Source organism: Cupressus sempervirens, chromosome 8 (assembly GCF_028749045.1).
Source record: "Cupressus sempervirens isolate cs-2001-9-10 chromosome 8, ASM2874904v1, whole genome shotgun sequence".
In the NCBI taxonomy this organism is placed as follows: Eukaryota; Viridiplantae; Streptophyta; class Pinopsida; order Cupressales; family Cupressaceae; genus Cupressus; species Cupressus sempervirens.
The window spans coordinates 767,345,367-767,361,150 of NC_143125.1; the positions used below are offsets into that span (position 1 = coordinate 767,345,367).

The 15,784-nt window shown below is 36.2% G+C and overlaps 1 protein-coding gene across 6 annotated transcripts in view; it reads left to right on the forward strand.

The window, feature by feature from the left end:
- The window catches only part of LOC149544673 (acyl-CoA thioesterase II), a 313,792-nt gene that overhangs the window by 196,136 nt on the left and 101,872 nt on the right, over positions 1 to 15,784 (forward strand). For all 6 annotated transcript variants that reach the window (XR_016355064.1, XM_089795239.1, XM_089795241.1 and 3 more), the window contains exons 10-13: positions 172 to 231; positions 329 to 384; positions 461 to 565; positions 715 to 771. Coding sequence is in view for 5 of the 6 variants with exons in the window: in XM_089795239.1 (XP_089651365.1) it covers positions 172 to 231; positions 329 to 384; positions 461 to 565; positions 715 to 771 (278 nt within the window). In the remaining variant the exon portion in view is untranslated. The remainder of the gene's footprint in view (positions 1 to 171; positions 232 to 328; positions 385 to 460; positions 566 to 714; positions 772 to 15,784) is intronic.

Consider the following 15,784-nt stretch of genomic DNA (forward strand, 5'->3'; position numbering starts at 1 on the left):
CGCCATAAGAAGAGTGATTTTCCTTCAAGAATTTGATTATACAGATGCTTTCCCATCTTTGAACCAAGAAACGCTTTATAGTGTTATCATCTAGATTCAATCCCTTCTATGCTGTATTTTAATTAATTTATGGTTTTAATGTAATAATATTATTAATTTTATTGGTTGCAGAAGCCTGAAAATGGATTTCAGCACCATGAACCTATGCCAGATGCACCTGATCCTCATACGGTAACAGGACAAATATCATGTTCTTTGTTTTGAGTTAATTGTAATCAATTTTTAAAGAATATAAGAACTGAGGTTTTTAAGACAAAACTGATTGTAGCTTGTATCAAGGGAGAAACTTATAGAGAGCTACCTCACCGATCCTCGAATACCTGTGTAAGATTTGTTATCTTGCATTTATGTGGCAGTTAGTCATTTATGCATGTCCTTACAATTCCATGTTCATCAACAGATCCAACAGGAAAATACTAGCTCAGAAAAAGCGTGTACCATGGCCTATTGAGATACGATTTTGTGAACCTCATGATGATGTTCATTTTGTTCCAAGAGAGCCAAGGTTGGATTCATGAAAGTTGATACAATTCGTTTGAAAATTTTCTTACTCAAAAAACTGCTTGCAATAACACAATAAGTCTCTTCTATTTTACAAGGTTTTTCTGTCTTATAAAATGACACAATTTCTTGAATATGTTTATATTGATGCAGACAGAAATATTGGTTCAAGGCTAGAGGAAAGCTCTCAGATGACCAAGCTTTGCACAGGTATAGAACTTGCATAATCTACTTTGTTAGTGGATTTCCATTAGTGTAACTTGGTACATCTAACCCTGCGTTAATGAAATGTCCTACCCCTGTTTTTTATAGACGGTAAGGTATATTGTGAAACATTTTGCAACATAACTATTTCACATATTATTATTTTGATCACACGAGCATGTTGTCAATCACTTGTCATAAATGTGGAGTTCAAGGAGTGTCATTTGCAGAGTTATACTGGTTGTAGGTCTGTTGCCAAGTTTAAGTTTTACCAAGACTCAAATACATTCACTCTCATATATTGAATGCACCAAACAAGAACAGTCTGAACTGAAATCACTTGCTATTATTTAAAAACCGTGAATAACATACATAAATTGCTATTGGTAACCGCTTTATTCACAGAAATCACTAAGCTGAACTTGATACATTTTGACTCATCACTTCTGCTAGTTTTTCCTTTGACTTTTTCTTTTCTGCTTTTTACAACTAATACTCACCAAGAAGGGTTTTCATCCTGCTAACCATTGCTGGGGTCAATTTAGGGCATATCTTCATATTTTGGCCAGGTATTTTTGTAGGGTGGCATGGGAGTCTTTTAATTCGACCTGTCATCAGTATCACAGAAAATCAATTATAATATTTTCTCATATCACACGCCAATGTAAATTTTGTAATGTCCCCCACTTAGCCAGTTTGGAGGTATGTTGTCGTTAGCCCATTCTTGTATGGTCCCGAGGGCTAACCAGGACTTCAAAAGGGATCCTGAGGCTATTTGGCCTAGTCAAATTTAATTACAGGCCAAACGGAGTTCGTTTGTTGGGTTGTCAGGAAGACTTACTATTTTTAGTAAGCCAATAGGGGGATGCAGTGCCTTCAATTTTCAGTGACAGGATGAGATGCGTTTTGTTGGGCTCTTTCTAATGAGCTATTATATGTGGGATTTCGAGTTTATTTGGTATATTATTTTAATATTTGAAGTTACAACGGTAAAGTGACTATTTAAATTAAATATTATAATGTTTCATAAAGTCACTTTATAAAAATCAAGAGTCCCCCTTTTGAGTACATACATGGACTTTGTAAAAAGAAAAAAGAAGTAATATTAAAAGTCATGTATTATCCCACATTGGCAAGACAGAAGCGTGGAGCAAGTGAGGAAGGGATTAAAAGAAAGAGGATAGCTCTCATTTATTCATGCTTGGAAATATCAAAGAAATTGAGAATTTTTTTGGAGATTATGTCTCAATAGTTTGGAGGACGAAATCCCTTCAAGCTGGAAATCTTGACGCCATTGAAAGATATGGTCTTGAGATTCAACATAGTAGCAGTTTGAAAAAAGAAAAGCAAAAGGGGCAGCATAGAAGAAAATTATTACAGCCATCTACAACCAGGTTCTTTGTTAAGTATTGTTTTTTAGGGTGTTATAAGCTTTCAGCTGTAAGTGTGCATTATACCAGCATTATCATTTTGAAATCCATGTAAATGACAAAGTCTTGGCCATATTTCATGAGCATTGTAATTTTCATTGCAATTAAGAAGATAATAGTTGCTGGTGCCATTTAAGCAATTTAATATCATTATTTATCAGCTAGTTAGTTTGCATACCAACTGTTTGTAAAAATGCCAGTTGGCTGTAGGTGTTCATTTCTCATGCTTAGATCATATATATGCACTGAATATTGTCAAAATTAGTAGCACACTCATGTTAGGTCATTGTGTAGTCCATTGTAGTCTTCTAGCACAAGATTTTCATTGATGCAAATTGAAGAAAAAAGTCATTTGAAGCTAGCTGAAATACTATATCAGTCATACGTCCCTTCCATGCGAATTGTTTGATGAAATTCCTTGAGCTTTCATCAGCATTTTTTGAGGGCAGATTAGAGGTGGGTTATTACAAATTCCAATTATATAGGCTGAATAATGGTAACTGCTTTCTCTAGAGTAGCACTCACAGTTTTAACCAAATAACAAATAGTAGCCTAAATGGACTAACTACAAGCTATAACAAAACAAACAAATAAAACATAATGATCGAATATCCAACAATCAGATGAGTACATTCAGTAGAAGTGGCTTGGCCCTTTTCTTCTCCTGGTATCCCATACTTCCATGTAGCTTTTTTTTACTTTGTTGTGCTTACCTTGAACTTGACTTTGTTGTATTAACATGAAAAGAAATGCAGTACGGCTTTGCAAAAAAATCAGCAAGAAAAATGATAACCGTTCTTTTTGAAAGAAAATTGAAAAATAAGATAAAAATGCCAACGAATAGGTTATGAAGGGAAATGAAAAATAAAATTGCAAGCTTTTCTCTTAAGTTTTCAAAGTCTTTTCTGATTTTCAAAAAAAGTGAAAAAAAGGAGTGAAATTTACTTGTCTTCATTGATATCAAATGCTCGTTATCTCGTTTCCTTCCCTTCCTATTTCTCTTTTTAGATCTGTATTGAACAAGTTAGAGAAAAAAAGTGAGAAGTGATTGAGATTCTATGTTTTTAACGTCTGCCATAGCCCAAGTGGAATCTAGAGGCCGTCTTTAGAACATGAAGGGTTATGCATCCAAAACTTTGCCAAGCACTTGGCATAACTCCATAGGACTCGACGCTGAGTCTGTGGCATGTTAAAGACTTGCAAGTCTACTGAGTTTTGACGAGTATTGGCAGAGTTTTCAAACTATGATTCCTTCTCATAGAGGTGGCCCACTTCATAATATTCCATTGATAGAAACTGATGTCACTTTTTAGGCTTTGGAGAAAGTTTAATCCACCCCCTTTGTTTTTCATCATTTGCTGAAGGTCCTTTTGCACGGCATGTACTTTTTTACTTGATTCCTCATCACTGCTTCCTTTGGAGGAGTCATCATTTGATTATGACTTGCCAACTTTCGTGGAGGTCTTGTACATGCTTTTCAAATCCATTGCATGGTTGTATGCATTGTCGTGCGAAGTAGGAGGTACTATTTTTGTCTTCTTCCAAAGGGATGTTTTGAGTCCCTTGAGGAACCATCACTTCTTGAGTTCATCCGTCAGTGCCCACTGCATCTTACCAAGTAATTCCTTCACTCATTGTCCATAAGCTCTAGTGGACTCGCTCTTCCCTTTTTCGGTACCATGGATTTTTGTGATCATTTCATCGTATTCATGTAGCAATTTGAACTTCTTATGGAATTCCTTTTTCAACTCAGCCTATATCGTCAAATCGACCTTATCTACATTGGACTAGCAGTCAATGGCTCCCTCCCTCAGTGTAGCGGGGAATTGTTTGACCCATTCATCCTGGTCGATAACCCCATTCGCTGTTTGAATGGCTTTGCACATTTGGCAATGGCAGACAAGATCTTCCTTCACCTGGCCCATAAATTTGGGAATTTCTGCTTGTTTGCTAGCATGGCTATCGGTTGTGATACTTTCTATACCAATGGTTGTAGTATCGGTTGTGCTTTGTGTGAGGTTTGCATCTACGCCTGTGCACTCGTGTTGCACTGCAGTGTGGTAGGGTTTGAAAAATGGTTTCAAGTACCAAATTGTATTCGCTCGATCGGTGTGAGAGGAACAAACTGAGTGACTTGGTTACCTCGCGCTTGTGATGATTCGACACTTCTAGCTGCACTAGTTCCCTCTTCACTCTTGCTTTGGTTCACCACTCGTGGTGTATGGGAAAAATTTATGAACTCCTCATATTTGGTCAATCTAATTTAACCTTTGTTGTGTTTCTTCTACTAACTCCTCACTACTTCTCCCCTGCTAGTGTTCTGGCAAATCGCGTTCTCCTTTGATCACTGCAGCTCTCGTTGCACCACCGTGGTCACCCTCCTTTGACACCTCTGTGGTCCCCTTCAGCGAGTTGTTTGAACCTTTGTTAGCTTGCCGTGCGAGAATTAGGGTTTGGTGTGTGGCATGTACAACATCATTTCGCAAGCATCATGTGGACAACATAGAGTGCTCTATCTATTCTACATGATATAATTATAATATCATTAGTATGTATCTAGATATAATTATAATAATTAACATATACATCTAAATTTATTTATTAGAAGGCTCTAATATTTAAGTAGTATGTACAATGCACACACACACACGCATATATATTTAAGAAAGAGAAAAAGATAAGAACAATTGAAAAATATGCATAAACCCATGCTCATAACTTGTTGCTATTTTAGTGGCTGAGAAGGTGTTGGTGTTTATGCACTACTAAGCAACAAAATACTTAATACCAAGATAGTGAAGATCACAATACCCTAAGGATTAGTTACTTCCTATAAACAGCTATATGTTCTTCAGATCTGGACCCAAATTCAACAAAATCATGAATGATTTTCTACTCTTTTGGCTCTGCAAAACCAAGGTGGGTGCACTTGAGAGATACAAGATTCACAACTTGATACTACATTCACATTTCATTCATTCCATGACATTTTATAACAATATTCATCCCCTATAGCAGATTGGTCATAATTCTTCTTCGATCCACAAGTAATTCTAGGCAATAGCAGCTAACTAAGACTCAGAAGTTAAATGTGAACAAGTATTGACCAGCTATTACATTCTTCATACATCTAAGATAAAATTGATATTAATTTTTTTAGATTGTGCTTGATGCTCATTCATCTATGATCTCTTCATATGCAAATTGAACTAATGGATCAATGCCTCATCCATTGGGATTCAGAGTCTATCCAATTTTTTGACCTAATCAACTGCATTACAATCAATATTATCATCAATTCTCACTAAAACTCATTCTTACACATATCCTTCTAATTGCCTGGAGATCCTATCATATTCACTGAAGCATTTACTTAATTCATTGAATTAAAAACAATAGTGAACTAATATACAACCTATCCTAGTTGTATTCAATTGAACAAGCTTTGCTCATACAATCTCAAAATAACCAGATAATAAAAATGGAGACAAGATTCAGAGAGAAAACATATGGGGACAGTTCATCTTTGTATTAATTCTCTTTGAAAATTGTGTAACATTGGATAATACTCCAAACAATTCAAGATAAGACACCATGATCTTGGAAAAATAATGTATTCTCAAATTTGTAGAGAAATATATTATAAAACTTGCATCAAGGACTGGGCCGAACAAAGCTTAGCAAAACTAAAGTTATACAATGACTCAGACCCTTTCTCTAGCCTTGGAATCTCACTTATATAGTGTGAGATGCAACAAGCTTAAGGCATAGAGAATACTAACAGTTGTCCTTAAGACAGAAAGAGATTACAAGGTAATTGTTGCAAATGATGGAACTTTGGTGTAACAGAATGGTTTATATCATGAATATTCTTATGTGGGGACCACTTCTGCTTCACCTTTTGCTGCATTTTTTATTGTTGATGAGAAGTTAATGATTGGCTTTATTGCTGTTGTTGTTCCTCAGAAGATGTAGCCAATGAATTTGTTTGTGATGACCTAGCTTTGATTTTTGCAGACTTCAACTCGAGGCTCTCCATCCACATCATCATGCACTATTAAAACAATAGTTATATCTGATTCCCCAGTTGCCATCTCATCAGTTGGGACCATTGTGCTCATCACTGTAGTTGGTTGTTCTTCTTTGTCTTCTTCCACTTGAATTGTTGTATCATTTGCTTGTTAGAGTAATAAGATATTTCCTTATTAATTAAATCATTTTGATTTAATTATTAAGTTATTTATTATCTCTAGTTTACTTAAGCTAAACTTTAGACATATAATAATTAATTCTTTTATTATTTATTATAATGCAACCTAGCTTTTTTCCTGTTAGGGATTTGATCTCCTTTTATAAGGATCGATCTCTTTGTAATTTTATTCATTCACTTTTGATAATAGCAATCCATTTTTTTTGCTCTCAAGAATGTCTCATCTATGGATCTGACAATGCCTGCCTCCATAGCTGTTTGCTTCTCTTTCTGTGATAGGTGTTTGCATGTAGGTGATTATTGAGAGTTGTGGGGTTGATCTTTCATCAACTTCAACATGGTATCAGAGATCCAGATCTTCATGCCCCTGTTCAATTCATGAGAGATTTTTCTTGGCTTTCAGAATTGTGTTTTTTTTTATTTCAGAGGGTTTCAGTTTTCAGAGTTATTTTGTATTGGATTTGGGGAGGGGTAATTTTTTTCGGTGCTTTTTGAGCCCAAATGGACCCGACCATTGGATTCGTAGCACCCAAAAACCCCTATTTCCATATGAAATTTGTCCGATTTGGATAGTTGAGATTTGGGGCCCAAAAATTCCTCCCAAATTTAGGCACGCTTCACGAGGCAATGATTTATTAAAAAAAAAAAAAAATAAAAAAAAAAAAAAAGGAAGAAAGCCTTTTTAAAAAAAATAAATGCGTGTTTTCTTTTAAAAAAAGTTTCAAAAAATCTTCCTAAAAAGGATGCCTACATCACTAAAAGAACTGACACACTAGTGACATCAACAAAGTACTGACGCAGCAGGTCTGACAGCCCTAGGTGCTGACATCATCCGTTTTTGGGCTGAAATTTGACGGCTTTCAAACCATCATTTCTATGATTTGTTTTGTCTTAAAAAGCTGTCTGTGGTTTTTTGGCTGTATCTTTGTCATATAGAGGTAGTTTTTGACGAATCTTATATTGACGGAAAGCTCTTTCGTAGCCCATCATGACGGTGCTGGTTATTTGGACTTTTGATGTTGTTTGGTTTCCTATTTATACAGTCAAAGCCAAAAGTTCTATTTTGCACTCCGGGAGACATATCTTGAGCATCCGATCTCTGATTTGGGACTTATATCGTTGGAAAGCTCTTTCTGAGCTCCTTCCAATGATGATAGTTGTTTTCCAGATTCTGCTCCAGGCACATTCTATTCAGTCTTCTACTTTTTTGCATTTTAGTGGATATCTTGGTTGTTTCAGGTCTGAGGATTGATTTTGTTGCTTCAAATGATTCATCATGACTTGTACTATATTTTGTATTAGTCTTATGTCTGGTCTATTTAGACATCATTTGTATGCATTCTTGCAAACACACTGAGATAAAGTGCCATACTGCATTTGTATTTTTCATTTCAGTTGTTTGCCTTGTTTTGCCTTCTAATTCGAGTAGTGTCATTTGAGGACACTCATGCAGATTATTGTATTTTTGGGATTCACTATATCTTGTGCTTTATTGTACATGTACTACTCTGATAATGTGCCATGGGGGGTTGATGTTTTGCCTTCATTTGCCATCTTCCTTTGTCTAGTGAGTGTCCCTTTCGTGACATTAGCCTCATGACCTGTCTGAGATTGATCACCTCAGTACACACATTTGTACTCTTTTGTGCATCTTGATCATGGTTCCTTGACTTGCAGTTTTTTCGGCCCACTCTCTTAGTTGCCTGTCACCTCACTCTGTCTGCATTAGGGGGGATTCTACTGTTGTTTCTCATGCTTTCTTGGTTCGATTGATCAACTCTTCAGGTTTTGGTGTTTTATACCATCTGCATTTTCAAGTTTGGTTGTTTGTCTCCTGATTCGATGCAGATTACAGTCTTCTTTACCTGGTCAGGTTCTATTTTAGTGAAGGTTCTTCAGATCAACAGTTATCTTTCGACAGAGCTTTGCAGCTTCTACATGCTTCAATGATGTTCTTCATGATCAGTCTTTATTCCTATTTTCTGGGACATTCCTCTAATTGGAGGCTTCTTCAGTCCTTCACTAGAATTTTTAGCTATCTTTTTTTGGAGTAGAGTTTTTCCCACTGGGTTTTCTCTATTTCTCCATTTCATAGAGATTTTGTTGTAATTGGGTACCTCATAAGGCCTTTGTTGCCGGGACCCAAATTTACTTTCAGCAGTAGTTTCTAGGTTTTTAGCTACTCCCTAAGTTTATATTAGGAGGGGTGTTAGAGTAATAAGATATTTCCTTATTAATTAAATCATTTTGATTTAATTATTAAGTTACTTATTATCTCTAGTTTATTTAAGCTAAACTTTAGGCATATAATAATTAATTCTTTTAATAATTATTATGATGCAACCTAGCTTTTTTCCTGTTAGGGATTTGATCTTTTTTTTAATGATCGATCTTTTTGTCATTTTATTCATTCACTTTTGATAATAGCAATCCCTTTTTTTGCTCATCAACAATGTCTCATCTATGGATCTGGCAATTCCTGCCTCCATAGTTTTTTGCTTCTCTTTCTGTGACAGGTGTTTGCATGTAGGTGATTATTGGGAGCCATGGGGTTGATCTTTCATCAACTTCAACATTGCTTGCATCTCATCTTGGTCCATTTCTTCTTCATCAGTGTCTCTAATCACTAACCGCTTTGAGTGGACAAAATCTTTCACCCATTTATTAAAAACTATGTCGTCTGGCCAATCAAAACTTAAAACCTCTTGGTGCTTCTTGATCACCTGATCTCGTAACTTATTAATTTCAACAAATTCTTCTCTAATAGAATTATAGAATAATTGTACTTTAACAATTTCTTCAACTATCTTTGCCCATAGTACATGACCTTTTTCACTTTTAACTCCATTTATTCAGAGGTATAATAGATCATCTAATTCTTTGCCCCATTCGTCCTTTTCTTTCAATTTATCTGTTTTTCTAAGTGCCTGAGGAAAGAGTTCAAATTTCTTAGCAAGATATTTTGAAAAACCAATTATTATCCTTTTCTACAATGCAACCCTTTTTTCATCAAATTCAGATAGATCATTGGTCATATTAAAGGTTTTTTCTATTTGTTCACAAGATAGAGTAATGACTGAAACATACAAAAGGGTGGTATCTTTATCCTTGCTGCCCCATTTACTTATGATGGTCTTTAAAGCATCTTCACCATTCTTTATTTCTTCCCACATATTCATTATTTTTGTCAATTGTTCATGGAATGTTGCTCATTCAATCTTATCTACCAGATATAAGATTTTTTTCCTGATTTTATCTTCATGTAAATCATTTAACTCAACATGTAAGGCCCAAAGTTTATTCTTCTCCTCTTCAAATTCCTCTACAGTGTAAAATTCTGGCCTCTGTGGGGTATCAGGTAGCTTTACAATAGGGGTAGACTTAAATGGCTCAATTGGGGGGCCGAGGATAAGCAATTCAGGGCCTGCTAGATTCTCCTACCTTTCTCTTTCCAAGTTGTTTGTCTATTTGGGCCACTTGAGCTTCTAGCTGATGTAGCCTGTTTCTTCTTTCTTCATATGCTTTCAACATTTCTTCAAACTTGGCATTGAGCTCCAAGAATTTGTTTTTATCCTTCTCACCAACCACAACCCCAAAGTCCATCATTTCCCTAGTCATTTTGGATTCTTTTTCACTGTCTACCTCCTCTGCTCTATACACCATGAGGCTACCTGTATGCTCACCACTTAAAATTTCCTATATCCTAGTTTTGTCCCTTTTTTCAATAGACCATATCACCAATGCCTGGTGATCATTACTGTATTTCAATCCTCTGTGTGCCAAATTGAGGGTCTTTTGCTTTCCTGATAGAATCAAATATCATAGCATTGGCTATGTCCCACTTAGGCAGGATTAAAACTCCCAAGTCCTTTAATAGTTGCCTTCCCGTTTCAAGTGTTATTTGTGCAAATTCCTCCATAAAGTTAGCTTTAACTTCTTCAATTTTAGAGTCCATTTTACTAGGTTGCTCTGCTTTAATTAATTTACACTTACTCTTAGAATTACCAATATTTCTTCTCCATAAAAATTGGGCAAAAGCATTGAACTTTACAAAACTTTCATCATCAATAAAATTTTGGGCACCCTGTGCTGTCACAGGGTCTATTTCCTTACCTCTATAATCTCCAATAGTAAGATCAAGTGATGGCACAGGAGGTCCTTCAGGTATTCCTTCTTAAATATCTTTAGTAGTGATCACACTATCCTTTTCCTCTCCAATTTGCCTCAGATGTTCTTTCAAAGATGCTTCATCATCTATCCCGAGTGGAGTTTGGGTAGGTGAATATTCCTCAACATGAGAAGATGATCCTTGCTCTAATCTTTGCTTCTTGGGAGCATGTGTGTTAGGTGGGCTCTCAGACATTAGCCTTTTGTATGGAGGAACATACTGTACATTCTTGGCCACTACATACTCGACTCTTTTCTGCAATGTATACTGGCCCGGGGTTGCAATCATTTTGCTTTTCAATCTCCTCCTCACTTCAATAGCCTTGTCTGGGTATGCTTGTGTTATGATTTCTTTCTTCTCATTCAATGTTTGCATGATCCTAGCAAAATTGTCCATCAACATATCTATTTTTATATCCCAATACTTTCTATTTGCTAGGGGATCATAATCAGGCTCAAAAGCATTTATAAAGTCTAGGACTTTACTATAAACTATCCATTTTTCCTTCCTGAGCTCTTGTTCTTGCAATGAGAACCTATTTCTAATTATGTCCTCAGGAAAATATACAGTTTTCTTCTAAATTTTAGCCTTACTTCTTTCTCTAAGGAGGTCATAAAATCCGTCCGAGTCTACGAAACGGGCATGCGACTGAGCCATCTGATATCTATCTAAGCATTTTCCCAAGTTCCTCTATCCCTTTTTAACAAAAACAAAATTATGAACAATAGTAATTTGTGGAAGGAATGTACCTTTAGATTTACCTAGCCAATCTCTCTCTTCAACTGATCCAATTTGCCATAACAATTCAGCAATCCCTACTTTCAAAGGCACTTGGTAGTGTAACATGTGGTTTTCCCAAAAAGTCATAAACTTTGAAAATAGTGGACATAGCATATGGAATAATTTCACCCCAATTATGGCTCACCAACAGTCCTTTAGCATGGTCTTTAGGTCTTATCAACTCTAATAGAGACTGTGATATCCTAGGGCTGTCCCCTATCAACAATATTCTTAGCCTTGAAGGAAAATATCTGTCAAACTTGACAAAAATGGCATCAGTTACGTCCCATGTCATGTTTGCACTCCATAATTGAACAAGGAGCTTCTCTCCATCTCTTTCTAACTCCAATTTCATCTCCTTAGAGAAATAAGTAACTCCTTTGTACAAGCATATATACATCAACATAGAATACCAGTAGAAGGGCTTGTCAACCTTGGCCTTTGCGATTTCAATCAAGTCATTATGAATTTCTTCAGCCAAGTAAGTAGCAATATCAATAATTGAACTCATTCCAAATTGAAAAATTTGAGCAGTAATAAGGACAATAGAGCCTAGAACGTGATCGTGTTCATCCATACCATAGATCTTACAAAGAGAAAAATACAAGGCATATGCCCTAGGGTTAAAGTATTTTTTCAATAAGGGCTCGGGGGTATTTTGTGTAACCAAGGGCAATGATCCAATTTTAACAAAATGCTCTTGTAATGGTCCCCCCCTTAGATACATCCTTTGTGCATCATACCTAGCTTGGAGGTCTTCTATGTCTACTTTTTCATAAACAACATGGTTAGGGTTTAGCTTAAAAACATCTCTGATTAGTTCAGATGAAACCCTAAAGAGATTATCACCCACATGGTTCTTTACAATTGTGGTAATTGGGTCATACTTCTTTGCCATTACAGCCAATAAATCATCATCGAAGAAAACTCCTGAAACAATCAATTTGCCTATATCGAATTCCCACACATTGTTTACTGGAGTATCTATATTCCTTTCTGCAAACCATTTCCAAAAAAGCTCTAACCCTCCAACAAACACTTTTGCACTCCTTAACCAGTTTGCTTTTTCATAGAAACCCTTAGTGACTAGTAAGTTAGGGATTTTGGGAATTAGGTCTTTTCCCCTAGCTAATTCATTCATAGATTGTGGCATTTGTTCCAGGAAATCATCATGAACTGCTTTATTCAGGTAATCAATTTTTCTCAAAAAATCCTTTCGTGGAGGCATTTTTGAAATCTACCCTAATGTAATTACAATTTCTCAATTTTCCAGAAGTTCAGACGATGTACCCGCTTTTTCTTGCCTTTTCTGCTCTGGAAATTGCTCAGCAATGTGTTGAAACCCTTGAAAAATCTTGTCCATAGCTCTGGAAATCATTGTGCAATGAGAATTCTGTTGTCTTTTTACTCAATAATGGTGAATTGAGAATTTTATTACAGCATTAAGCTCACACAAGACAACATTGATAATATTTAATGCTTCAATAGTCAGATTTTGCATCATGCGATGAAGTTTGAAACTCAACCGTCGATCATGAAGAATGAAACGACTTGATTTGAATTCAAAATGGCTACATTGACATTTTTTGAAAATTGCCACGTGTCAATAGGGCACATTCTCGTATTTCATAATATTCGAGCACTTTCACGAAGCAGTGAAGTGTCGATCATCGATCTTCCAAAGATTGACGATCATGAAAATCCTTCTATCTACATAATTCTAGCTTCAAAATCATGAGCCCACTGGTACAATCACTTTCCAGCTCAGCAAACACATAGACTGTTCCACCAATCATTGTGTATGTTGTCAATATGCTTTCCACCATTGCATGACTAAGTGACCTTCTGAATAATTGGCCCCACTTGTCCACATGGCATGCAGGCTCTTCCCTGCATTAGTTAAAGTTCAGTCATTTTCATATTGTGGTGAAGCGCCTTCCATTGATATTTCAAAGATCGACGGTTTCATACATCTTACCTTTTTACAATCCAGTTAGCAAGGTCAACCAATGAAACACATTTCTCTTTCCCAGCATGTTCTGACAGTCGCCAACTACTCTAACACCCTTTTAAATTGAGAGGCATGCCATCACTGAGTACATGTGGCAAGCGGGCGCTTCCTCGCATTAGTTAAACTTTGCACATCTTTATATAGCGGTAATATGCCTGCCGTAGATCTTTGAAAGATCGATGGTGCAATGTCATGATACAAAAAGGTAACTTCTTTGTTCAACTCGACCAATGAAATAGCTCAAAATTCCAACATGCTTTGATAGCCCCTGACAACTCTGAAATCTTCTAGCTTTTGCGGCACATTAAAGAGCTTAGCGTCATAAAGTGCTACATGGAAAACAAGTGCTTGCCCGCATTTGCTAAAGGTTATGCAAATTCTCCATGCAGGCATGCGCTCATTGTTGATCTTGCAAAGATCAACGGTTGACAAAAGTAAACCACAGTGGTTAAAGCACTTTGTAAAGTATTAGGGATTTAACAAAGGGTGAAGCCACAGTTAGGATAAGGTTTATAAATAAGACTTTTAAAATTTTGGAAAAGTAACTTACAAATAAAAACGGGAAAAAGTTAGATTGAAAACCTAGGATAAAAGCTTCCGGCGCATTTTTATAAAATACTACTTTCTGTGATTTTTGAGAACTAGGGCACAATAATAAGGGTTTTATGAATTTTTTTAATAATTTCACCTAGGGTTTTAACACATCTCGCATTTTAAACATGGGACTAACGATTTTTCTTTACAGAGTGTAACAAAAATACATGGTGAAAAACCAGGCCAATAGGAGGGAAGGCGAGGTTGTTTCCAAGGAGAGGCCAGTATAACTCCAGCCAATATCTTGATTCCCAAGATAGGGTAGGGTCAATGTCCCTTTAAAAGATGGAGGGCATAGTCTGAAGACATGATAAGGGCTTGGATCTGTAAACTTTGAGGGAACCTATTGTGATTGGTATCTAAGCAACTTGGTTAGATTCTAATCTTCTTCTCAAGCACAAATGGTAATAACGGTAGTATGGACATTAAGGATCGTAGATAGTAAGATTGCTTAATATGCTTGGTAAATGTAATAACTTTCTTTACTTTGATGAATAGAATAGCATAGTTGGAATCAGTAGGTCTTGATCGATTCAGTTTAAGCCAAAAGTATATTAAGTGTGGGACAATTATGTCTATAACAAGCCTAAACCTAGTAGGAGACACTTCAATAGATCAGACTGAGAGGTAAGACAATCATATACAATCCCAAAATGGAGCATTTTATTTGTTGGCACAATAGGTACAGTAGGTATAAATAATAAAATCTTGGCATATGTTTTATTTATTGGGTGGATATTTTGCAATTGACAATTTGGTTAAAATCCAGTCGCAAAATAGGTAGACCAGTTGTAGCGTATGAGACCAAGTCTCTCCTACATTAAAGGGAAGGCTTTCCATTCTTAGTGTTCCTTGTATCAACTCAAGGTAAGCAAGAAGTGTAGAGATTTTGTAAGTGGTGTTGCAAAATTTTTTTCATCATAGCTTTCAGGGAAGATTCCACTTACTCGCAAAGCAAGTAATTGGCAAGATTGAATCTCCAACTACACTTCTATCTTATAGCTGGAAACAGTGATACCGATAAACCAACATCAACTCCAAGGCTGATTGAAAGCGTACCGGTTTGGCTCTAAGTCCTATTTGTCTAATTTGTAAGAAAAATCACTACCATTGAGGCACAGACTTCCAGAATAAGATGATTTCTATTCTATAACTTATTTTCAATTCTAATCTATTCTATAAGAGAAACCTCTACCATTGGGGTGCAAAGACTTCCAGAAGTAGGGAAATTGTAATTATTTTTCGTGAATTTGAGATGGTAACACAAGCTATAGTCAAAACTTCTTGTCTGTGTATTACCACAATCTCTCCTAGTCAAAGCTTCGGCTTCAATTGCTTCTTAACTCACTATGCTCTATTATTGAACACACAATAAAACATGAATCAAAGATGATAGATGCAAATTAAAATCAATCCTTCCAATTTGTGCTATCACAATTGCTTCCAGTCAAAGCTTCAAATCCAATTGCTTCTTTTATTCACTTTTCTCCCAAATTGGCTCTACACAATCAGAGTTATGTTTGCACAAGTTTGGTAGAGCTTTCTTGCATACAACAAAAGATGATTTCTCTCCTTTATATGAGGAAGCATCAGCTTGCTCCCTCGCGACCCACAACTGATCCCTTTGCAAATGTGGGACTGCCAATTTTCTAATGGTACCAACTATATAAAATGAAGAAATAGATTTGCTTTCGATAGAAGGAAGCAAATCACCATGAGAGCTCATCTCCATTGATGCTCTCACCTCCTCTGTACCTACTGCACCCTTATGTTGGACGAATGTGTTGGCCGCATTATCATGTTCATCATCCCCAACCGTAGAAGCA